At 36.9% G+C, this 27,345-nt stretch overlaps 1 protein-coding gene across 6 annotated transcripts in view; it reads right to left on the minus strand.

The window, feature by feature from the left end:
* Window positions 1-27,345, minus strand: part of LOC110836951 (defective proboscis extension response 8) — a 468,836-nt gene that overhangs the window by 269,244 nt on the left and 172,247 nt on the right. For 4 of the 6 annotated variants that reach the window (XM_022078722.2, XM_087340061.1, XM_087340060.1 and 1 more), the window contains one exon: window positions 6,331-6,520. In XM_022078722.2, the coding sequence (XP_021934414.1) occupies window positions 6,331-6,385 (55 nt within the window). In that variant the 5' untranslated portion in view covers window positions 6,386-6,520. Of the gene's footprint in view, window positions 1-6,330; window positions 7,865-27,345 lie in introns of those variants that run through there. The other 2 variants (XM_022078731.2, XM_022078706.2) reach the window with 2 other exon arrangements.

The raw sequence follows: 27,345 nt of genomic DNA on the forward strand, positions 1-27,345 counted from the left end.
TTTCAGATTCACATTATGATGTAACTGGCAATAAATTAAAATGTTATATTTAATGTTGTCATAACAGAAGATAAAAAATTTGCTTATAAAATACCGTTATCAGTTTCAAATGCTAAACATGCTCGCCTATACTGGTCTTGCGGAATCATTCCTAAAGCCGCATTAGCCATAACAGCCTTTATCTGCATGGAGAACACATGAATAGCAGGGATCCAATAGTTGCGGGATTAGTGAGAGTGATTAGAATAATTAGTGGTGATATAAACGTACACACGTACACGAGATTCAAAACTACGACACAATAAGCTCAGCGAAAAGCTTAAAAACAGAGTTGTTACGACATGTAGTCCTACAAAATTCATTCATTTTTGCACAGAGTGTATTCAGAAGCTTCGGGTAATTTTCAGAATAAACAATGAATATTTTGTTAAAACAACATAAACCAATTCATTATTGTAATACAAACGCGTTGTGATTTCTTTGAGATGATAACAGTATTTTTACTTTGTTTAGAAAAATAAACTAGTCACGAATTCTAAAGGTCCCGGATCCACGTTTAGTTCGACCTTCAAAAAACAAATAATCTCCTTTTGCATTAAAGGCCAACACAGCGCACAATAAAGCGGGGCATTTATCATACATGACGTCATCCCCAAAGAATAAATTAATCTAAGAAAAATATATGTCAAAATTTAATAACTTTCTACTTTTTAACTACGCACAGGTTAATGCTGTTCCTTCCAATGTGACCAACCAAATTAAGCGAAATTTGCAGCTTTAGAAATAAGGCAGTGTCCTTCAGAGGGGGTTGCACCATACTACACCTACAAGGTATAAAGCTGTCCCACTGTACGCCATGTAGGCGCTTGGAGGGGGAGAGAATGTTCAGCTCCTACTTAGATTTAACCTGGACATTAGATAGGGCTGAGTGATTAGCATCATGTCCCGGCCGCGTTTTACATCAGGGAAAGGATCCCGGTACACTTTGCTTACAGTCAAATGATCATAGGTTTAAAAATTCAGCTCATACAGCCGATATTAATTTCTCTCGCCGTATCTACTCATTTTTACACAAAGGGGCATAAAGAAGTGTTGGACAAACGAAATCAGAAATTTCGTTGATGTGGTTTCTCTGTTAAAATGTGAAGAAAGAGGAACGACCAAACGGCACAGAAATTTATTGGCTGTAGGCTCTAAAACAAGAAGAGCAAAAAGAATTTTGATGTTACTATTTTATTTGTAATTGTTGACCTACAAATAACGTATCATGCATAGTCTGTATATGTGATCTAAATTTTCCCTAAATTGTATACACCGAACCTAATTCCAATGTTTCATTAGTTTTCGCTGTCAAATAGAATACCAGACGAAATGTTTACACGGCCGACATGTTCTTGTAACAGGCTCTAAGCGAAAACCTTTCAAAGCGAAGCACTTTTCAAGGACTTATTACTACACGTATGTGCTCTGAGGTTCTCACAGAGGTGTTTATGTCGATCCTGAATTGCAGCACTTTCTGCATTCGTAGGTGGTTACCAACGTTTCGGAAGAGCAAATCACTTCCATCTTCAGTGTTGAAAGCAATACGTTGGTAACCACCCTCGGTGTCAACCCAGAACATTACGATTTATATTAGCATACATTATTTCATAAACCTACTACGTAACACTATGTTGGCATGCAAGCTTGCTGTGTAGTATCACACTAGATTATTTATACCGTCTCACAAATTTCTATCACAATTGCTCAAGACTGAGTATTAGATTTTTTTCTCTTTAATGTAAACCGTTCAAGGGGATCGAGACGAAATTTTTAAAAAAACTGAGATATAATTAACCCACATAACGTACTGCTACTGGAGTATATTTAAGTCTATTTAAATAGTCGTTCAATATCCACTATAACTATTACATAATAAATCTACTGAAACACATTCTAAGTCGAATAAATCCTGTAATTATAATAACTATAATATTAATTTGGATTGAGAAGGGTAACATGCATTTTAATTTCTTAGAAACCTAATGAAAGATTTGAGGAATCCAGTGACAACCATTATAAACAGCTTCTAACATTAAAATTATTAGGATTTATACCCATTCTTCCAACTGAACAATGGGCTCTCTCATTTTAGTAATGGTACGTAAAATACAAGTTATTTATCACTGCAATTTCTCTTAGCATCGCTTTTCATTTACTTTGCTGGATGCGGTTCGGATTAGCAAAACGTGCCAAGTGGAATCAAGGAAATGTAAAATAAACGTTCAGAGGTAAGCCAAGAAAAATTACCGTTCATATATTCCGTAAAGAATATGGTGAATACCTGAATTATTAATTCGCAGGAAATTTATAGATGCCGAATCAAACAACAAAGTTCCTTAGTGTAGATGGCGACTGAACAAATTGGCATAAGACAGAAGTGATTAGATGCATGATCATAGTACTTAATTCACGTAATTTTTGAACACATGGAAGGATAATATTAAAATCCACGAACAATATATTCCTACATAGCTCCAAGAAGGTTATTTCTTGTTCGGTGATACGACATTCTACTTCTCTGCGTTTGTCAAAAGTCAGAGTTAGCTGAAGGAGCGTGAACATTGTTCGCATCATACGGAGGGGAATGAGAAGATTAATGAACGTGGGGCTACTTGGAAAACGGAAGTTTTCAGAATTTTAAACCCCCAGATATTTCCTAAAGCACTCGTCCTGTCGAAATGTTGATAAAGGGACTATCCTAGGGCACAGGTGTACGACGGCTGGCGGATAAAACAAGTGCAAGAAATTGTTAGTTGCATAAAGAAACAACAGTGTCGAAGATAAGCCTATGTACGGAGGTGTGAAAACGTTGACGTTAAAAAGAAACCATTGGAATGAATTATATTAGATACAAAAGAGTAACTGGAGATCCCTAAAGCCAGCGAACAACAATTTAACACTGATTAGACAAGACCTAGTACATTAAGTTTTACTCAAATCAATACAGAAATACAAAGAGATCTCACAAAAAATTCACACAGAAATAGTAACAATCGAACAACAAATACACTTTCCACCATTGTCCTGATAGAAATAGACATGTCGGTCATGTAGAATCCGGCCGGAACGCAATAATATAAGTCTAACCATACTTTAAAGCTGTGCTGCGAAAGGAAAGTCCAAAATGTGCCTCAATAAAGGGTCTATGATATTGTATAAAAATTGCGGTTCGTTGTACTTTAGGCCTAGCTACCACTGTGGTACAATAGCCAGGACAAAACCGTGCGTCTCACCAACTTGTGGGGAGAAGTAAAAATGCATACACCATGTAATCAAAAGATATTAAGAACACATAAATGAGAAAGCGAGCTGCAAAACACTTCTACTAGGAAATTATCTTTATAATATACACGGTATATCCTTCCTTATCTGCTACCCATTTCAACCTCTCTGATTCCCTTGACTTCGATTTCTGTCGTGGAACGGACAGATTCGTCCCGACTATTGTACAATGCCCCAAATAGGTAGACTCAATCGCAATATTCAGATTGCAAAGTGTTTTGCAACGGCTTTTCATATTACACATGAGTGCCCGTATTAAACATGTATTGCTTATTGAGCTCATAAAACACACCCAACATCCTGTTTGTAAAATGTAATGTGAAAAAAAAATTCAAAATGGATATTTCTGGTAGTACCAGAACTTCCACAGTGTGATATGATGATTTAACGGAACCATTTTTTTTAATAGTTAGTGGTATCACAGTGCTACAAATTCTGTTCCTGCATAATCTGTCGTCACCTAGGCTCTGTTTTTACGCACTTACCTGAAAGAGAACGATTTTCGTTAATCAGTTAAAGGGAATTAGTTAAGAAACTTACGGTTTGAATTCAGGTAGACTGAACTTATGGTGCCTCACAAGTTGAAAGACACAGTCAACGCATTTCATATTTCAAATGTTCAGTCTTCATAAAAGAATCTTTCAGGCATACGTAGATGTAGAAAAATTTAAGGCACGGCACCTCGTCTCCTGACTAATGCGGAAGAGATTTATCTTGTTTAGAAGCGTATTTTTTTCCAGACAAGATTTCCTCATTGATAACTTTTACAGGAACTTTCCTAACAAAATATTTCTGCAGCTAAACTCTAGAAACATTTCAATCTGAAATGTCAAGAGAAGCGAAGATATAAATAAACCGTTACATCTTCGCGTGTTCTATTTTATAACGACATTTTCTGCATCACCTACGTGAAATATTGAATTTTGGACAAATTGTAATTATCACTCAGCTGTGTTACCAAGAAAACCAATAATTTTAGCCACCACACGGAGTTTCACTAATCGAAAAGAAATACAACCCCCACTTGAAGCAGCATAACGCGCAGGGCATCGTCTTATGACGTCACTAATCGGATATTATGTAACTTAAAAACGTCTATCGTGACGTGAAGGCATAAAGGGACATAGAGCGGCACAAAACCTCGACATCGGCTCTAAAGAGAGGCGAGCAATCAATTCGGCTATTCGTTCGCGTACAGCATCCAGAGGCAGGAACTCAGATCCGTTACGAAGTTGTCAACAATTACCTTCGCCTTCCCGGAGTCAAACTCTCAACAACCATAACTTTTAAACCACAGTCAAAAAAAAAAAAGAATAATGCTTCAACCCAAGCAGGGCCATGCTAATGATGGATTCTGGCAAAAGTACCTTAGCCCCCTTCCCATTACTTTTCTTTTGAAAAATTCTCTTAAAATACGAGACCAGAAATTTTCAGTTTTTTAAAGGAAAACTGAAAAGAATAAGAAATTACTACAAACACGTAATATAAAATTATCTTCGTTTAAAATATAATTTCAGGGCGTTTATATATTAAAACCAAAAGTATGAAACACCAAACGTAACAGCGCAAAAATTCTTCATACTTCTTTGTGTGTCCACTGCCCGGATATGTGACTCGAACGTACAAGCTCAAATGTCCATTACTTTTAAAATTATCGTGGGGTGTGAAGACACTAAAATCAGGGAACCATGGCAGCAGCCCACTTTGACCTTTGGATATAGCGGCACTGGCGTCACGTCGTTAACAAAGCAACGCTGACAGTGAGACACACACAGAGGCTGATGGCGACGGCAGGGTCGAGGTTCCGGTCAGGCTGTTCCTTAGAACATCGTCCCCCCCCCTTTCACATGACGCGTTAAAGCGGGTTTGAATTGTACACAGTCAAAGTGAGCATAAACAGACTGATGTTACACTTATTACGAATACTGTATTTAAAATGGTCAGAAAATTCTATCGGTATTTAACCACCTATTAAACTACAGACACTGTGAATAATGTGTCAGTAAATTTGAAAACAAAGAACAAAGTTCCTTAAATGATTGTATGACACATAATAGATCTGGTGTTTATGTAACGATTTAAGATCAAATAAACATCGTCATTTAAAACTAAACATTAAGTCCACATGGCTCGCAATATAGAAATATTTTTGAAACAAACAATGCACGAAAATATTAGCCAAGAGAAAATTGTTTGCAACTACACATCGGCTCTATCAATAGTAACGCAGTAATTATGATACGACTGAACGATTTTAAATGTGTTCTAAGAACAGAGTATTAAACTTGTAAGTACATTTAATTTGTTCCTTATTTTCAACCCTGAATCTTTCTAAATATATAACAGAAGACCATCTAAAAGCCAGTCTAAGGTAAATTTTAAAGTCACGAAAACAAACATATAAAAATAAAAAATATATGAAATACATGTTTTCGAAACGAAGGCATCCCTTGAAGGAGTCGAAATTGTAATTTTCAAATTTCATTGAGAATCAATTTCATATTTTGAAAGTTTATCGGCGTTTCAGAGGAGCTTTTAGGCTCCATCATTACCCTGACGGTGGAAGCAACAAGCATATCTGAGACGTAGGTAAACTCCTACAAGACAACACGACATGACAACCCCGAAGTTGGGAGGAAAACCTATTTAAGCAGCGAAACATTAATTACATAAGCGCCACTACGTCGTTATCGCTGTTAAATTTTGCGCATGTTCCTTCTTCTTTTCAGAATCCGAAAAAATAAAGATTCTAGATTCTTCGTACGCCACCCAGTAAAGTACCGTATAAATCAGTGCTTACCGCTAAGTCATTCACGGAAGACCTATACTTCAGAAAATATTTCGGGATACTGCCTTACCAATTTCAGGCTCCACCAATGTTAAATTTCTTGCATTATTAGCGCAGAACACATCTAGCAACTCACAACAGTTACAGAAGAAGAGGCACTTCTCTTCCTCCCTTACTTCAAATTGAACGTAAAGCTGTAATTAAGTTCATGTACTCACCGTGAACGAGGAGAAGAAGAAGAAGACAGAACGCTAGCGAGTGCAGAAACAGCATTTTGGATCTTCCTCATGTGTCACTGTGACTGCCGTTTATTTCCAATGTAGACAATGACGAAAATGATGATGTCACTGATGTTAACGATGATGAAGTCATTATGTAAGAGGACGTCTTGTTTATTTTTCGACGAAGCTGGAATGCGGAATTTTTTCGAATTAATACTCTGCCTCTAAAAGTATCTTCACTTGACTAACGTAAATATTACACTGAATTCGTACTACGTTTTTATAACGTTTCGCTTATTTTGTCAACAAGATATACAAAGCATATCCCGCAATTATTAGAAACAGCAAATTTCTGTCATCATATCAGATAGGAAAATAAGTTACTTGGTTACGTATACAACACATACAACAGATTATGATAAGTTTGCTGATGCAGAACAAATTCACTTCACATTAATTGGTTTTCACAGGTTGATACCAAAAACATTCACCCGTTCTTTTGTTCTAAACACGTTAACTAGATAAGAACTTCAAGTATTTATTTCTGAGTAGAAGCCACATGAATACTCACACAATATTACACTTATAGTTTAATTAAAAAAGTAATTAAGATATAAATAATGCAGAGCTGCTATATACGCACATTTTTATTTAATTTAAATTAAGGGAAAACATAAGGATTTGAAGAGGATGACCACTTAGACAAACGTCAACTGTTCCTTGACACAAAGTCTGTTCCCACTTGAGTAAATAAATATTTAAATTTAAAGCAATGTCGTTAAAATATCATCCGCAATGCTAAAGATTAGAAGAATATTCCACGTGGGAATCTGCTTTGAAAGAGTCCGTATGTCCCTTCTGATATTCGCTACAAAACGCACACACTCCGTATATTATTAAAAGGTCACAGGGTGGAAATCTTCCACACTATTATTTGCAAGTAAGGTAGCAAATTCATTTATATTTTCTGCAGCCATACAGATACATAGCACTAATTTATAATCCTTTGTATACGCCTCACTAAGGAATGACTCAACAAAGCAAAACGTTTCTTTCTCACGGCTACTAAAAAGAACACCGTTGAGACACGTGTCTGCACTAAAGAAATGGCTATATTCAAGGTCGTTTTTCTGGTAAAATGTAGCACATGTATCACTGCGCCAAAAATAAGAAACAGCTGGTTTTGAAAAGAAATTCTGTTCAAAAATTACCACAAGTCTTGAAACAAGGACTCGAGTTGATGGTAAAACACATCTCGTCTATGGCGTTTCAGTAATTTTGTATCTTGCTGTGTAACAAATATATACGTCAGTCGGCCGTCAGCGTCAAGTTTCTTTGACAAGCTGAAGTGTTTTATGGCTACCATTCAACTAGAAACAAGTGATATTTGCACCGCAGCGCTCCCAAGCGACCAGACCAGGACATGCACGTCAACCGCTTTTAATTCACACCTGGCTCAAGTTCACAAGTGAAGGTACAAACAGACGTTTTACGTACACCGCGAGCAGCTCTTTCGACCCGCTTGGTTCGACGGCTCGGAGCGAACTGGAGTCGAGTTGGGACGCTCAGCGCCCCGACGGACATCAGTGAATTCCAACCCCCTACCCGTCGGCAGCCCCATCAACCCTGCACGGATATTTGCGGGTGGTGATTTCCTCCCGCGGTCAACACAGATGTTTATTTCATAATAATCTGACTACGTAAGTATAGTTTAAAAGGGAAGGTTCTACTATATATGTGGGGGGAAAAATTTTAATTTTAAAACATCGTCCAACAGTCTTGTAGTACCAGTTATAACAATGCAACTGTATTATTATTTTTATTATGATACACTGTTATTATTTATGACCTAATTTGTTACTGTAGTAACAAAATTATTTGACTTTGCCACTGTTTAAAGGGATTTGTTGGCTACCTTCAATCATGATTATTTGCAGTCTGGTGCCGAGACATGGGCATATACTTAATTTCCGCTACATTTATTTCAACATTAACCAACTACCTCATCACCACGTAACACATCTCTGTATTTTGTTTATGTTTTCGCCCAATAAATTAACATCATCATCACAGAGCAGACGTTGACGTGTTCCCCTGTGAATATGAGTTTAAAATCGGTTCAGTATCATAGTTCCACAGCATCCGCCGATTCATGGTCCATCACTACACGCCACATGGACCTGTTACACTGCTCGTTACAGGTCAAAACTATAAATCAAACTCTGAGCCACACCTGCAAGGTATTGGGCCCCTGCATTAACATCAGCGCATAATTTTACGATTGTAAAAACACAGTATATTGAAAAGCTCGATCACAGCTCAGTTCATTGTTCCACGCCCGTCCGTCGTGCTTGACGTTCAGCAGTCTTCCATAATTCGTTATAGAAATGAGATTCTCTTTAATGCCCAGTGGGAACTACATGCTTTGTTAATTGGGAATGGTGCATATTTCCTTAACAGCGTCAACCAACTTATCTTGATTTATCATCTAATTGTGAAGTGCGTGTTTTCTTTGAGGGACGTACTGAATTATTAAATATTACTTAGACGGGGCTCCACTTCGAAGGGTTTGAACTACAATGCTCTATTAGGGCGGCGTCCTCAAAGACACTTCGAGAGATAAATCCGCACTTCCTATGCATTTTGCTTCTTGGCCTGGACGAGGTCCGGGTGTGAGGCTAGTTCAACCAGGGACCCAACAGAGAAGTATTTTCCTTTTCTCTCATTTTTACCTAATGACGATACCAGAACCACGTTTCAAAACGTTATGATTATATGCATAATTCATACGAAGGACGAGGTCCAAAAGAAAATTTGTACACATTGTAGAGCATCACAGTCAGAAAGCTTCAAATTTTGACCACTGTTTTCTCTTATTTCCAAATCTTTATTTGTTATAAACAGTCTCAATAGCACTTTTTCTAAATATCTACAAATCTACAACATCCCCTTTGAGCGAGAGACCATTTACGTGGGCTTATTAAGAGGCAACATATTCAAAATCAAATTTTATAATAACTCAACTCAGAAGCCTTACAACTATAATGAACATTTTGATACTATTGTCTTTCCTTGATACTATCATATGGAACATGTAAGGATAATAAATGGCTATTCGCTTGATGTGGGCGGGAGAATTGGTGAAGTGTAGTCGATCACTATTCCGACCTTGTCGCGGAGGAACCATGAAGAAGTATGTGGAACCTGTCAGATCTGTCTCGACAGTGGTTCGAACTGGTACCCTCCGGAACAAGGGTGAAATCCTACACGTAGACGCACTCGGCCTAAGACATATTTAATATATGTTCATATTCACTTAAGTTTGTTTAAGTAGACCTGTGTTATTTGCATCTACAGCTTATGTAAGTCCACGTTTATAAACAGCGATGACCAATAAACAAGTCTATATTTATATACGGCCTCAATAAAAAGTATATTAATACAATACATTCCGTACAAATTAGTATCCTAAGATGAACACAACGGCATGCTACAAAGTCAAAGAAGGCTTACGTAAATATAAATTAGTTATGTAGAGCGGATTTCATACTGAAGGAAAGTGATACAAATTATACTTAATCAACCGGTTCTTACCTCCAAAAACACATCAAACCTTCTATACAAATAAGCCACCTAACGGGACACAGGATAATAATCGCTGTTTACTTAGTGAGGGAAACGAAACTCTACAATAGACTTCGTGGCTGGAATTATATGTCATTCAACTGAAAAATGCAATTCGTGTACTTAATCCTTCCTTATAAAGAGTTACGATATTCATAGCAAGATATCTTAGTACAGCTTCGTTCATAAAATCAAAAAATAAATTGGTCAGCGCAAAACAAAGGAACGGACGGGCCTCAGGCAACGCCAGTTCCAATCGGCGATCGCGCTACAAAGGATCAGATTTGCTACGCAGCAGCCCTGAGGATGAAAACAGAGATTGCTCTCGAAATGTTGGCAGAAGATATGGTTTCTTCACCATTCTGCCACTTGCCGCGGCTTGTAACCCGAGAGTCTTTCGTCAAACAATAAATAATTAAATGAGGAGGACAACTAATTATAACAATTTTTTGGAAACATAACAATAGTCAACATAAAGTAGTTTGAATTAAAGACACTTGTGAATGGTATTAATTGTTGACCCTTGGCGTAAAAACAACCCTATTTCTGCCTTCTCACAGAAGAGAAAAAATGCTAGAGCGCAGACATTTCCACCGTAACTGCGCCTCTGTGTGTGTGTGTGTGTGTGTGTGACGCATCAAAATACTTAGGGGAAAACTAAAGAAAGAAGAGAAAATGCCCGAAAAAAGAAAGTTAAGAGAGGAGTGTGATTGATAACGGTCAGTGTATCACACAGCAAATCGCAAAGACGCACAGGCCTTCCCAACTCTAATGCTTTGCCATATAAACAACGCTCAGCTGCAGCAAGATATATTAACAAAAGTCCTAAAGCTAATAGGCTGGAGTAGCTGTGACCCTCTCCTGGAGACAGTTTTATATCCTGCTGTACTGGGACCGACTACTTCCAGGAGCTTCCCCACAGCCAAGCCATATTTCACCGGATCGCCGGACGGAACGGCGAACAACAGCAACAGTTGCCAAGGTACCAGGGCGACCGTAAATTATCTGACCTTCTGATGGTCCACTGCAACAGATATTCCTTATTTTCAGGATAATCGTTAGCTTTGTTAAATGATCTGGTAGAAGATTACTGACGATTTAGAAGGCATATTTATACTCGTGAGAACTTCAAACCTCATTGTAAGATTTGAGGTTTTCACAGCGGTGAGTATGAAGATTTCTGTCTTCTGGGTTTTGCGATGTGTAGTCTGGTAGATGTTTACCTGATGGAGGCAGTATTACCTCTGAAACGTTGGTAAACATCTACCACACTACACGACGCAACAACCCAGAAGACAGAAATCTTCAAATCCATCGCCCTGATGAAGGAGGCAGTGTGACCTCCGAAACGTTGGTAAATATCGACAATACTACACGACGCAACAACCCAGAAATCATCACATCTACGCCTAGGAATCACTAGCAGTCCCTTCCTTTATCGGAATAAAGATGTAAAACGTTTCATTCAGTATTTTTGAGCCGGCCAAAAGAGAAATACAACCGCAATTTATTTATTCCTGGAACCATACGATTTCAGACTCAGTCCAGCACATCAAAGCAACATTTTTCAAGCAAATTTAATCGGGCATGTGCCTTCCATATTAGTCTCCCTTCCTTGTTAGCGTATACAGTGCGTGCTTCAGATTTATACCTTTCTGTGGCTGCAACGACATTTCTTTTGAAGTAGTCGGGTGTGTTCGACCGTTGCATTGAGGCAAGCGACGAGCTGCAGATATGCTATTCCCAAGTGTACAACTTCAACCCATTACACCGTCGCCGTGGCTGTGTGAGAGGGGAATGGACTATAAAGGCACCAACTTGTCCTCGGAATCAAACTACACAAGCCCGGTAGGTCCTTCGTACATGGATCAATGCCTCATTACCGTTTCAACCAGCGGAATGTAACGACGCACTGGAAGGAGAATGAGTCAGATACACATATGTTCAGCCTAAATTTCACTGCCATGACAATCCAACTTACTGGAACGACGCTGTTTTATGTTTTGCTTTTCCGGACCTGTTTAAACAATGAAACTTTCAATTCAATAATTTGGGAAATTGCTCCCAGCGCAACAATTTGCATTCGCCAGTATTTGAACTTTGGCATTTGTGAATGTTAGGAGAATAACCCGTTGGCGATTTCTCACCGTCACTTTCGTCCAAAACAGCTATCGGGTTACGTGCAAAATGTCGTTAGACCTACTACTGCCAGATTTAATCGAACCTGGAATGCGTCGAAACATTTTAATAAAATTCCTGAACATCGAGTGTCATAAAAATCTCATCAGCCGTTCACGAATTCTCACATGCATACGGACGGACAAAGTGGTTTTAATAGGCGCTCAATGTATGAACGCGCCTAAAATTAGGCTTAATATTAATACTTTATAATACGTTCCTCCCAACAAAGTACTATAAAGGGCTCTTTCCTTAGTTGTAAAATAACCAGAGAGGAAGCTGGCAACTCATCTCCACCTAGTTCCCAGGTTAAGAATGTAAGAAGCCTGCCTTTCCCTTCACACGTTCGTTTGTACTTACTGTAAGATATTGTAAATGTGCAGAACGTTCCGGAAGTAAAACAGCGAAATTAGTTACAGACCTACTGTACATACAAACTGAAACCACATTAATGTCATAAATTATCAAAAATGAAATTATTCCACAGGAATTAACACCAGAATAGTAGTAAACAAGAATAAGAAAGAGGACCAAACCAAAAATATGAAGACTAGAGGTTTAACTCTAATATGCACTATGTCTAAACCACAAAGATGTTGACAAATATACAGACCCGATATTCACGCAAAGACAAATTATCGATTAAAGGAAAAATTAAAAATTGTTATCATCCGTGCTGCTTAACAGACTACAAACAGGCATCGATATTATCCACCAAGCACACTATTGGAAAATTAAAACTTTTATGGGATACCTTTAAATTTTATGAAGGAAATTAATGTTTAGTATAGAAATAGAGAAGCCAAAGTAAAATTAAATTGGATTAAATGTTCAAATAAATTAAACACAAGAAGAGAATTCAGGCGAGAATATTGGTTTTCATCTCCATTATTATCTCCATACATTAAATTGTAAAGGGATGGAAGACAGTAAATGGAGAAGGAAGAATATCATATACAAAAGAATCGATCACGATGTATGCTTATATTCTACTAAATGAGACAACGGACAATCTACAACGACTCGTTATTTTTAAAATCATCAGTAAGTGTGTTATGACCATCTATAGTCTGTAGCAATGAAAGGGTTAAATTTTTAAGATAAAAAATTGAAACAAAAATATCAAATTACTGAGAAGGTACAAAAACATCCCCATATGTTGGTGATAAGATATCCAACATCAAAAAGGTAAAATTATTCGTTTCAATAAAGTAAGTGGAAACATGAGGATGCATTTTAAAATGTATGTTCCGAAAAAACACAACTTAAACTTGATAGAATTACATCACAACCCATGTTACTGCTTAGATCTGAAACATTTGCCTTGCAAAAATAATACTTGAGGTAGAACAAATTAAATTTATTACAACACTGCGGGACTTTAAAAATAGGATCATGTTAAAAATGGAATTATAATGACACAATTTGGGGAAACCAGCATCGTAAAAGTTATTGAAGGATTAAGATGGCAACCTTCTGGGATATTGTGTCGTGTAGTCGCAGAAGTATACTGATGTTTTAGAAACGCACGTTGATTCCAGCATCGCCCTGATGATGAAGGCAATACGGACCTCTGAAACGTCAGTTAACCTCTATGGCACAATTTCCCAGACAGCATCCATACTAATACTCGCAGCAGTGAAAACCTGAAATCTCACAATATTGAAAGATACAAACCACAACAGAAATTCGATCTACTGAGAATGGACAGCACAAGATGTCCCAAGACAGCATATCATTATAGACCAACAGAGAGAGGGCCACGCTGGAAGACAAAAGCGCAGATGGACAGAACAGCTTTGAGTCTCGGAACGGGTCCTTGAGAAGAAGACCATCATTCCGTCTCGTTACATTACAAGAGACATACATAAATTGCATTATTCTGCCAGTAGTATAAAAGTAGGCCTATTGGCCTGCCTGTCTGTCTGTCTGTAGGCGACGCCGTAAAGAGCTCTAACCGAGTGTCCAATCTGTTCAGTCCACTTTCGGAATACTCTGGCTGATTTCCTCTGCGTTGTCTGTCCATATACCACGGACAAGCCCGCTTCCACATCACTCGAACGATTAGGAACACTACATGAAAACGCCATTACAGCACAGTAGGAGCATCACTGGAAAAAAAGCCAACTGGAGTCTCTGCTAATTTATGTCTATACTAAGAAAATACGCTGCATTCTTCAGTAGTTTACGTTACTATGTCATAATGTTGCCCCTAACTATTATCCAAAACGAATGTTTGTTTTTAATGTTGACCTATTTATCTGTTATTCTTTTAAAAATTTATGATCGATTATTTGGGCAAACGTCTTGAATATTAGCGGCTGTCAAATTTAAAAGTTAAACATTTTCATTATTTAAAGGCTTGTAAATGTCTATGCCATGTACAATTCTCTATTTTCATACCAAAATCTTGTCGAATTACACTTTATATGTTTATTTTCTCCATGCTAGCTACATAGGGTTTACCTAAAACATAATAAGTATAAAGAGGTCTGGGTGGATTAAACCAGCGAACATATAATCATGTTTGTCTTCGTTTTGGCGTACTTGCAACTCTTAATACTGTGGTTATAATTAATATTCGCTGTTGATCAAAGCGCACGATAATGAATCCAGCACCAGGAAAGTTTCCTTAATTGGATGGTAGTTAAGCACGTATAGAAACCGCCGAGATCCTCGATGTCTACTCATCTCATTATAACCTAAATGTGCACTTGCGAGTATTTTCCAAAACTGCAAACGACTTACAAAAAAATACGTCAATAATAAATATAAATCAATACATGTCTGTGACTGCGTAGAAATTAAACAAAATTCCACAGGTAAATATGCATAATATCTGTTTATATTTACATATTTGGATAACATTTAACCAAAAAGCTATGTGTGCGAGTAGTGGATTCAACAAATTACGTAAAAATCAGTACAATTTCTCTGAACAATGTATATTTTAAACAACTATGGCTTATTTCGCGTAAAACAAATAGCAGTCTGTTAAGTACCAACATTATGTTGACTTTTACCCACTGTCTGAGGTACATTTTATGAGCACTACGATTCGGATTTTTTTTTGAGGCGGTCGGAATCCATCCGTGGAACATCTAAAGAGACTACTACGCCATTAGGATAATCATTATACCAAGGTGGCAATCTGTAGCCTTGTAGGTGGTAACGCTTCTGAGGAAAATCAGTAACCACCTAAAAGATTACATTACGTAAGAGCCCACAAGACTATAATCTCTACTCCACACCCGTGAAAACCTAAAATGTCAGAGCCGAATTTGATGCATTGCTTGCAAAATATGTGGTGAAGAAATAAACACAGCCTGTCACCATCACCAACAGATATACATGTTAGCTATAAGACATCTGTACAGCTTTGAAATTTTATGAGGAACTAATTCTGAACGCTAACACTAAAATTTAGGAAGAAAAGTGGCAGTTTTTTTCTGTTACAAGTCACATTTGTGTAAAGGCGACAAGAATACAGGATATAATCTGACCCAACACAAAATCTCCTCTCATTTTAAAAATTAATTTATCCATTCTACTTATGTAGATGTGACTAACTATGTTCGACACTTCCTTCATAATTCGTCTAATTTAACATTCAAAATCATTACTGAAATTAGACATATCGTAATTTACTTTACCGGCCGGTACAGTGAGTTTTAACTTACGCAGAAAAATTAGTTTGTATGTTAGGCCTAAATACACATAAATTTAAATAATGTTGTCTATACACGTTAGAAAAGCGAAACTTATCCTGAAAATCTTAAAACTTTGGTAAACAAGTCGGCCTGGACTAATTTCATGGGGCAGAATAGTTTTAAAGAAGCTGATAGTCCTTCAGCTAGTCAAAAACTCCCTGTCTTTTACGTCGTGTTCACAAGAGCCAATGAATGAGGCTCTATGTAACATTTCGTAACATGGTGGCATTTGTAATGAGATATTATCTCCTTGCCCCACCCCTAATTAGGAAAACCGTCTGTCACCCACCTATCGGCGACTTCTTATTCCATACATTCTCATCTGCCCTCGGCACATGGAAGCCGTCACCTAAGAACACGCCATTTTGTGCTGAACAATTGATATATGCGCATATCCCGCGCGAGGACCAATGCTGATATCTGCATCTCACTACACGAATCCGAATGGAAATGTCATGAAGGCGGCCTTCAGTCCCGTTCATTCGAACTGCACGTCCAAAATTAACGAGGTTAATCTAGCAGGACGGGAGATTAAGTTTAACTCTGACCAAATTAATAGAGCGGCATGGCAGCAGGAGGCTTTGTATTTACATAAATATCAAAGAGGGTATAATAAATTTAGGACTACTTATTATATCCGAAACATGCGTATCGTATTGAGACGTAATATAAAGTAAAACGCGTATTCATACACGAACAAAAGTTACAACTTCAGGTCTATTGTATCTCTAATAAGTCTGATTCACAGAACTGTTTGAGTCTCTCATTCGTGTAAGCCTTCTTAGTATGTACACATCAAATTCTATTCACTCTGCACGGAGCAACTTTATAACGACCCTTCGACAAGAGACAAAAGACAGACTACAACAAAACAAGTTAGGTTTATTTCCTGTATTCAGTGCAGCCTGCATCTCAAGAAGAATTCTGCTCTCTTCAGTTGTCTTTGAACATTTCAATTAAAGCAGGCAGTGCTATTGTAAACGCATTTCTTGGAAATTGCTGGTCGTAAGTAGCTATTTAGCTCGTAATTATAAAAATTCAAAGACTACGAAAACCAGTTTTCAAAGAAAGCATTTCTCAATGTATATTACACTCCCCTTTCATTTATTAGACTTTTCGGTTAACTGTGAATTCAGTCCGATTTTGTTTGGGTTCGGTGGCTCAGAAGTGTAGAAACAAAAAGGAAACAAGAAGCGTCTCTAATGTTAACATTTAGTGTAGCACGAAGTTTAATAACCTAAAGATCTGAGAAAATGTTTTGTTCGTTACGAAGCTACAGAGTTACATTTTTATTTGACTTACATTTAATACACACGTAGTTTCTTGAACTTCTTATTCTCCAATACGAAGGAATATTTTTGTGTTATGAACACATACGGTATCGAAATATATCCAATAAAAGCCTATTTGTTCCACGCCTATGGCAAACAGATTTCAGTACGCTATCAGCATTTAAGAACGCAGTTTAAAAGTAGAGGGAATTTCTAATACAAATCATGACCACATGGCTTCTCTATAAATCACATCCCAATAACAGAGCCGAAAGACTGAAAACACTAAAGCAAAAATGTACATTTCAACCCTGTCCTAGTCCAGTTCAATCTAATACACGTTATCGAAACGTATTTTCTTTTCATCCTTTTCAATACTTTTTCCCGTTTCCTTCTCCACTTACCAAAATTTGTCATTATTGGATCAGTTTACTGTTTTCTTAACCCACCTTCAGACCTAACCAAGCGTAACCTTCTTCAATACGCTACCATAACACCACACGAAGAGAACAAATCATTCATTACCTCCATTCCAGTCTCCGTTCACCTCTCCGAAACCGAAGCCATTGCTAGCCTTAGGCTGTTACTGAACCTTACTTATGAATGAAGGCCCCGTGCAGATGCTATAGAGTGATTACTCTGGGGCCATAAATAAACCACACACATTGGGTGTTGGTATTCTGTCTCGTACATCTGACTCCTCAAAGGCAACTAGATTCAGCCGGGGGCGGACTCCCAAAAGGGGCGTACAGGGGGGCGAAGCGGCTAATCAATATCAGGCCGAGATCTCCACATACACGTGTAATAAACATGCAGGCTTAATGATCACAATTTGCTTATTGCAAATTGCTATACAGACCTCGTCTCAGCTAATAACACAGTTTGTGCCCGCAATGGAAAGCTTCAACCATGCAGTCGCCATGCTTCTGATACGCACTGCTGTAACTTCTAGAAAGTTCCGTAAAGTGAAGGTAGTAAGAATGAATGGTTTGTGCTTCAGTACTCTACGATTAAGTAATTTTGAACGCATAAGCAATGCAGGAAACATCAACGAAGGAAGAGGCAGCAATTGTGTGAAAAGTTATCTAAGGCGACTTCGTTAAAGTACAGGAAAAAGCAACAGAGAAATGCAATACAATATATTTACTTAAAACACTGGACTGTCACATACCGTAAACTAATAATTCCCTTAATACGTTTAATTTGAACCAAGTTAAATATAAAGTACTTAGTATAATGTTTCATTAGCCAGAACCACAACTGCATAAAACAATCTCTTTTATTTTTGGTTTTGTTTTAAACATATTCTTTAACCATAAAGGCCTTACTTTGCCAGAATAAGCAAAGCGATAACTCATTTTACACAATTATTCACAAATGATTTAATTCGAGTACATAAATTAGGCATAATATTCGTCGGAACTGCTTCAGTTTACTAGACTTCGGTTTTATATAAGTGACAGAATGGTTGTTATAATAAAATAATGTTAATCACAAATCTAAAGTTTGATTAAAATAAATAATTGTACTTGCCACGTAAATAAAAATCATCACAGTGTACAGAAATTACCATGCTTACCTCTCATGTGTACCTACACTTTGATATTTCAATACAGAACTACATATAATAAATAGCACACGAGCCACCATTATGCAAAGTAATTAACACCGAGATTATTCGTAGATTTTTCAGTCATGCGCAAGCTTGATTTCACTTCTCAGAAAGAGTAATGAATTCTTTTAAGCGACTAAATATTTCCTAAAAGCAACCGACATTTCTCTAAAACGTTCACTCCTTGCCACATTCCATCACTATCACAGCTAAGATGAAGTCTTCTTAGACTCTAGACCCAGTTTTTGCTTTTAATATAAACTTATATAAGCGTTGTGTTTTATCCTGAAGCAATTCGAGGGTGAAGATTTCACTTGATTGAGCACAGTAAAAGTCAATGTTTATCCCATTCGACTGTAGTTACTCAGTAACTCACTTACCTATTCATTTATTCATTAATTCATTTAATAAGTCTCTGATTCACTCATTCACCAGTTCGCTCGATTCGTATCGTATTAATGAGCAGGCAAAATGTAAAAATATTGCATCAGTGTTAATGAAAAGTCAAAACTTTATTACAAATATAACTCAAACTATGAGATCTGAGGTTCTAAGAGCGGCGAATATAAATACCACTGCAGTCTAGTAGAAGTTTACCGAAATTTCATAGGTAGTTGCTGCCTCCATCATCAGGGCGATAATCGCCCCAATGATGGAGGCAATAAGGAGTCTGCACGGCTCAACAACCCAGAAGACAGCCAACTTCTTACTCACCGCAATGAGAACATCAATTTTAGCTTTCCCGTCATTCGACGTGTTGAAGTAATTCTTCAAGAATTTTCGGCGTCAATTAGCGTAAAACTTTTTACACTGTCTTGGCGTGAATTCAGCTCAATAATTACATTTTATATAGAATTTATATCGTCTCTGGTCTGAACAAATTTGTGAAAGCAACATCGCCTTCTATTAGTGCCTAGCAACCACAACCAGTCCCGAAACACAAACTCAACCACAATATTAACCTCATAGACCGGCATTTTGTTCGTGACTAACCAGATTTTGAGCGTTAGTAACTCTGCACTTCGCCTTATCACTTGTCTTTTCTGACCTCATCTTGTACTGACTTCGCGTAACCAATCGGGTTGCGTCCAACCTAAGTGTAAGCCTAGTTTTTGAAATTTCTACCAATGCTCACTTTAGAATTACCTTCTCACTACACGGTCTACGCGCAAAAATTGTGTATGTGTGTGTTGGGAGGGGTGGGGGTGAGTTCAGTTGGAATTGCATGTTTTAACATGGTCCGAGCCCAGAACGTTGACTTTTAGAATTGAACAGCCATCATTTCATACCGAATTAAACTCTTTGATTCACTAATTAGATTTCAAGCTGAATCGTTTTTTATCCCACAAGTCATTTACCAGTGTCCTTTGTTAGGCTTCGGTTGGTTTTAAATTGTGTTTTCGGCGTGGGAACCTTTCTGTAATGACCGCTTTTGATAAGCTATTCACTGTCTCCACCAATCAATGTTAATATCAAACTGAAGACAAAAACCAATTGTTAAGAGTAATAAAGTTAATTTTAGGATAAACATAGAGAATACTCTTACAGTTTCCATTTTCTTGTGAATTTTGAAGTTTGTTTTCCAAAGGCGAAGAAGGTTTTGATATTATTACGTCATTTCGTTTATGCTAATGACATTCAAATTTATAAAGCCCCATTTTCATTTGCATGACAATCCTGTACGCTAACTTCCCTGGAACGAGGATTCTCTTACGGATTCCATTCCATTTGATATTTTTATAAGAGATGAAATATTGTAAATCTGTAAACCGAAGAGAGAGGTCTGAAAATTCCGCTGGTGGCACACAAACAGCATTTCGGTGTTCACATCGGCACAAAAAGGGAAACAAATGTCTCATTTACGAGTAGTTCAATTGAGTGGCATGAATTTACACCGATGCCTCCTACATTCCCCATGCTGTTACAAATATTCACGTTTGTCGTCTGTGCACAGATGTGCAATTCTTACGCCATCCTACCGCTGACGCACTCAATGCTCGATAAATTTCAACAACTCCGTCACAATTCTCCTCATTTACCTGGCGAACATCATTATTTTTACATAATATATTTGTTAATTTAATGCACAGGTGTAATTACACACCGCGTCTCCATTAACACTTCCTTAATTAATCAATGGGATAAATGGTTGTTCTACAGGAGCAACAATGTCACTGTCTAAATATTATAACGCATAATTCAAATAGTTACACATTACAGAAACTTCTAAACTTTACTGTTCCGTCTACATATTCCTTTTAAATTTTATTTGTATAAACGGCATCTGAAATTGAATATTACATATACAAGACATCAACAATCTAATAGTTGTCTCAATTCGTTGTGTAAGGAAGAGTGTAAGTGCGTGATCTCCTCACAAGAGTACGGAATTCTTCTTAATAAATTAATTGGCTACGATAGTGAGTCGTATTCCTAGCCAGCCATGAAATACGGAACAAAAGTTTCCCCTCCGCCTTAAAATTCAATAATAAAAATATTAAGCACTTAAGCCAAATCGTATTACTTTACAGGTCAGCTATGAGAGCGTCTGCAATATGCTGTTATAGTAAAATAATACGGCCAGTTCTTGTTCCTGCAATAAGATATAGGCGATAGACGGTTATAAAAAATATATATCGACTTCTAAACTTCGTTTCCAGCCTACGATTTATATTAAGTGACATTGACGTAATACGAACTTGAAATTCGTTTGAAGCTTGTAATCTTTGGAGTTTCATTATCATCTCATGCATCATTTAAGTTTAAATTAGAGTTTAGCGGAGTTTGAGTATCGCTTGTGTTTCGTAAAGCCTTGAAAATGTTAATATGATAATAATTAAGTTATTACAGGACTAAAATGCCGTAAATATTTCCTAGGCACAAAGCTATTAGTACGCATATTTATATAACAGGAGAATCTGACACTGATATCGCATTATGAATTTGATTTTATGAAGAATAAGGCAATTCAATAAACATACAGCCTGTTTATATATAATATTCTCGTTATTGAGGTGGTTACCTGGTAAGTAGTCGCCTTCTGATTTCACCCACATATCTCAACGTCAACCACATGCTCGGAAACACTGTTGGCAATTGTTTTCCGAAGTATCTACACTCAGCAGGTTCTTATACTGTCTGATTGTCAAGTGATTCAAAATAGCATTTTCATTATTGTTTGTCTAAAGCAAATTTATTTATAACAATATGTGGAGAATCACTGTCGTGATACACAGTCCACTTCTACGACCAAATGATGTGGTCTGTTTGATGACTGAGTTCACGCGAACCTTTCAATACTACTTATTACTGCTTACTGTTGTTTATTTTTGCTTATATATGAATGAATAAGATCAATAAAGTTTACAGTTATTTGACACGTGCTTTTTTTGTATGGCAGGTTCACAATTTCTCTATTGGAGACTTCCACGTTTTATTCATTTACTTATTTATTATTTATTTAAAAGTTCCTATTTTTGCAGTAATCTTGGTGAATGTTCCAGGAAAATTGCCCTTTCCTCAACTTCTATTTCCCTGCTGAAAATATTTAAAGGATGAATATCGGAACCTGCAGCTACTTATGGAACAACTGGGTACAATGGTAAAAGATAAAGTACACGTCACGCATACTTCGAGCTAGAAAGGCAATAATGAACTCAGAACAAATAAATCACTGTTATTTGTAAGCGGCAATTTCTTTTGTCATTCCGTTCCATCGTACTCAAGTATTTAATATTTGAGATAGCTCAATGATAACTGTCTGTGCCACCTGTTCCAACAATCGATAACTCTTCTTAATTTTGCCACTAAACCGTTTTTATGCATTTTCTGTCATTCTGAAAGCAAACAGCGATAACTTCCTAAGTGGCATCAACCAAATGATCTTCTAATGCTGACTTTTTTACGAACTATATTTTTAAATAATATTTGCACTTATTTCGAGACTTCAAAGTCTTCCATCTAAAAATAAAATTATGTTTTAAAATATCTGTACATTAAAAGTAATTCTTACTGATATTTCCGAGAAAGACTACATAATGGATCATAAAATTCAAAATCACCTGAGGTTAAAAAATGAGTATCATATTAAGATACATCATAACATGATTGTTTTAATTAACTAAAATCAGCATTGCAGCGACATTATTACTTAAGCATATGGAGGACTGAGAACATCTCCTTTAATATATCCTGTAGTAATTCCGTTCATGGAACAATGTAAAGAGATGAGGGGGTAGTTCAACTAACGAGTGGACTGCAGTTTTTGCTATAAACCGTAACTTCTCTGCATGGTCCCTGAGGGATGGGTCGGGCGGTTGCTGACAGCATCCTCACTACATCAGTCTGCGTAGATTTGCCCTTTCTCTCCCTGTGTAATGTTTTTACACACATCCACATTGGAAATTTGTAAGGGTGGGCGATTATTGGGGTAACATGCCACGTATTCATTCTCGGTTCATGGAGACACATGAAACCGATGACGACGGAAGTGAAATGCATCGTTACACACAAAAACCCCTAGGGTGCTACATAAACTCCTAAATTGTGTGCCCCTGTTCCATTATAATGATTTAAAAAAACAGTATTAAGACACTAGATAGGCCGTGTTACAGCTCAGGCGGTCAGTCGCCGGCTTCTAATTCCGGAGGCCTCGGTTTGCTCCCAGTTCAGTCCATGTGAGATTTGTAGTCGATATAGTGGTACTGGGATAGGTCTCTCCCAGAGTCCTATGATTTTCCCGGTTACACGGATGCTCCATATTCACTCAGTTATCTCCTGGAGGCTAGAAATTAGGGCCGGTTAGTCGCCGCTGTTTCACAGAGACATTTTGTCTCCCTTCACAACAAAAGGGTAGTTTCAGTCTAAAATGCGCATTCTAAAATAAGAGATGTTGTGTATCAGTCTCGGCGGAATACATATTTTACGGTCGTAATAAGTCCCCACTCTATTCTGAGAAATTGCTGGCATTTCTATTCTCGCTGGCCAACTAAATAAGAACATGTTAAGCATCCTACATAAATAACTAAAACCTATATAAATTCAACAGACAAGGCGTTGTTAAACCATCCAAGAAATAACAGTAAAGTACTTATATTGCTCTCTAAGCGAATCCTAATCCAATCGTCTGGTAGTCCGAAAAGTAGTATTAGTAAATCTCCCCCAACATTCGTATCACAGTGCTGAAGTATCTTAATTACTGTTATAATTCAGTTCAGCTTTTTATTTTAACTTGCTAACTCAGCAGCTACAGCAGCCAATTACAGTCAGCACAACAAAATATATAAATACAAAGAACAGAGAAAAACTCTACACATAATGAAGGCATAATAAAACATTCTTTTACCCTGTTCATAACGTGCTGAAGGCAGCAATAGTCCTGTGCCATATGCAGAACTTTCAGGTTGTCGTGAGAGAGGAAAAGAGATATCCCCATTCTACGAGATACCCGCGGTCGGAGTTCAGCCTCTAACTTTCTGAATAAGAGAATGAAATTTGCTTTCAGCACCTGCATATTTAATCTGAAGTGTATACCTTCCAGTAAAGCTATATTTCGTCAGTGAACTGACGTCATAAAATATGTACCCTCTGACATTAGTGTCATCAGCAAGAATCTCCTTTCATCCTAACATCGAACAAAGTTCATACTTCGTCACCTAATAAGTAATTCTCTGTGTCGATTTGGTGTTTCTAAATAGAAAACGCGCGGTAACGCATGCGTGAGAATTCCCAGAAGACTGTAACCAAATTCCACAAACTGAATCATTCCCTGGATTACGATAATGCAGAAAGCAGTGTGATTAGACTACACACAGCATAATTATTGGACCATTTGAATAAAAAAATAATTTTCTCTGACAAAGTATCATAATTGTTATACTGATTAGCTATGTTATCTACATTCGTTTTCTTTACTTTTTAAATAAACAATTCGAATTTGAAGCGAAGAAGCGCAAAGCGGGGATTCAAATTAATTGAGAGCAAGTTGTCGATTACACTACATCTCACCGTTCTTATATTCTGAATACAATAAGTTTCGACTAAAAAACGAGTCACAAACGTAAGTTAATACCAGGCTTAAGCGTCGTTGGCAGTAGGTAAATTTCGAGCCATTATTTTTAAACTTTTGAGCTGCAAACAAAGAATGTACTACCGTGCTGTGAGTCAGCTGTAACACATCGGCTAAGTCGGTTACACCTTAATTGGAAGATTCTAATGAGTCCAGCTTTCGTACTATGCCAATGAATTTGCTATTACCATCTCATGAATAGCTGTCAAACTAAATGCGTTTATCAATATATAAACATAAAACGTGATTATTAAAATGCAACGCCAACATCAGATTCAACAAAATATGTTTGAAAACTAAAATAATACCAAATTACGCTAAAATCAAAATAAAAGGAAATAACCCAAATACGATATTAAAATACAATAAAATCTGGAAGAAAATATCATTTGAAATCTGATAAACATCTGACTAAAAGTTGCATTTAAGAAATTATATTTAAGTTTATATAATTTTATACACCTGAAGATAGTTCTTTTAGAACTGAAACATGTCGTGTAAAAAGTGATGAACTAATGTAAATCGAACATTTCGATAGAGAACATCATTTAATATATTTTAAATATTTAAATGTTAATTATTGTAATATTTTAATATTTAATAGGAATTTTATTGTGATTAGACTGACAAGATTTAAACAAATAAATAAACAAATAGAACAAAATAAAATGCTGTAGCACACGAAATATATTCCTCTTTCTCCTTAACGTATTAAAGCCCACTGGCAAATATAACTGCCACCTACTTTAGTAATCAATAACTGCATTTTGTGCGTGCAGTTTTTGTCTAATTATCAGTGTAAACAATAATTATTTCCTTAGACGGCATTAATCAACTGATATAAGTAAAAGTCAAGTAGTGACTTTTTCCTTTCGTTTATCCCACTTTATAATAACGTTAAAGTTCATGTATTTAATGACGTTAATTTGTGGTGTTCTTTGCCTTGAATTAAGTCACTGAACGTTCACATATGTAAAGGAGAACTAGCTTTTTACCGCTTTGTTTTTTGAGAACAGCGGATAATCGAAAATTGAAACTAACAGAGGGCGATTCTAATTCGTACAATCAACTGGTTCCAATTATGGGACAGTAATTTAATTGACTATTAAATCAGCTATAAACGCAATTATCGAAATAATTCTTGCAGTGAAAGGGGGTATAATTAGGTCATTGATTATAATTATAAAATAATAATTTTATGAAATAATACCCGAACATACGAGTATATATATGTAGTTAATTTTTACAAATTCACACACTAGCTACAGCTATGTAGCAGAGTCCTTTCGAGAAGCTAATAGTCGCTCATCTGTTAAATAAATTCCACGCCTTTCATTACATTCAAAAGCTCATTATCGCACCTTGAATTTTTCTCCTCTCACAGGCTTCCCATATGTGACTCAAATTCTCTCTTCCATAATTGCCCTATTAACATTTTGTGAAGATTAAAAATGACGAACATCTTCAACGTTCAAAGTCCTACGGCCTCCTGTTACTTTCTCGTTTATACATTCAAACATCGCTTCAGTACCCTATTCTTAACACATTCATTGCCTTGCCAGAAATTCTAGAGACAAGTTAAGACCCATCACAAACAGACGGTACAATTATAGGCATAGTATTAAATACTTTAATATTTATATTAACAGATAGATATAGGTCAGACAAGATTTTGAACTGCATGATAGCAATCATTCGCAGAAAATAATCTGCAATTTAACCCACTGAAGCCCATGATTGTTAAAAAAAAAATTGGCTCCTGCATCAAAGATAATATTAAGCATCTCCATTACAACAATCAGCTGGTTAACAATGTTCAAAGAAATAATCGCTGAGTCCTTTGGGAATCGTATGAAACTGAAGCTGAGAACAAAATGCAGGGTTACCGAGAATTAAAGTTTATGTCTCATATAAAAGGTCAATTTTTTTCACGAAAAGAGTAGTTCCTAGTCAACTCCTGTTTTGGAAACTGTGGATAACAAGCAGTAGCGGATTTTCATCTGTAACTAGCCTTGGGAACATCTGTATTTGTTTGTTATAGCATCCCTCCCTAGCTTTTAATAAGCGCACACGAAAACAGTCTGTCCGTTCCACGCCAAAAGATTCACGTGTGCTGGCGGATGGGCTGTAATGCCAGCCGATATTGCCAGATTACCACCACGGCCCGTCTCTTCTGATACATTTTTAAATTTTATATTTATTAAGCCTACAGTTTTCTATGTTTTGAGAAAAAACAGGTAACGTCATACGCTCTGACATGTGTTAACAGCGGTATCTGTTCCCCGAAACCCCATTTCCCGTAAGACCTCTATATCCCCAATCGTGGTTTTGCCAACAGCGGCAATTTTCATGAACGCAGTCCTGGCGATTGGCGAGTAATTGCTGTACGCCAATATAAACACACATATTTATTTTATAGCCCCTCATCTGTGACCCATGCACATCGACGGCCTCGGAGTTAAAGTTTATACACACACACACACACACACACACACACACACACACACACACATAACAGCGTAAAACGATATTAATATTCCACTGTATTTC

Source organism: Zootermopsis nevadensis, unplaced genomic scaffold (assembly GCF_977971745.1).
Source record: "Zootermopsis nevadensis isolate Lab colony 2312 unplaced genomic scaffold, Znev_1.0 Znev_ptg000061l, whole genome shotgun sequence".
NCBI lineage: Eukaryota > Metazoa > Arthropoda > Insecta > Blattodea > Termopsidae > Zootermopsis > Zootermopsis nevadensis.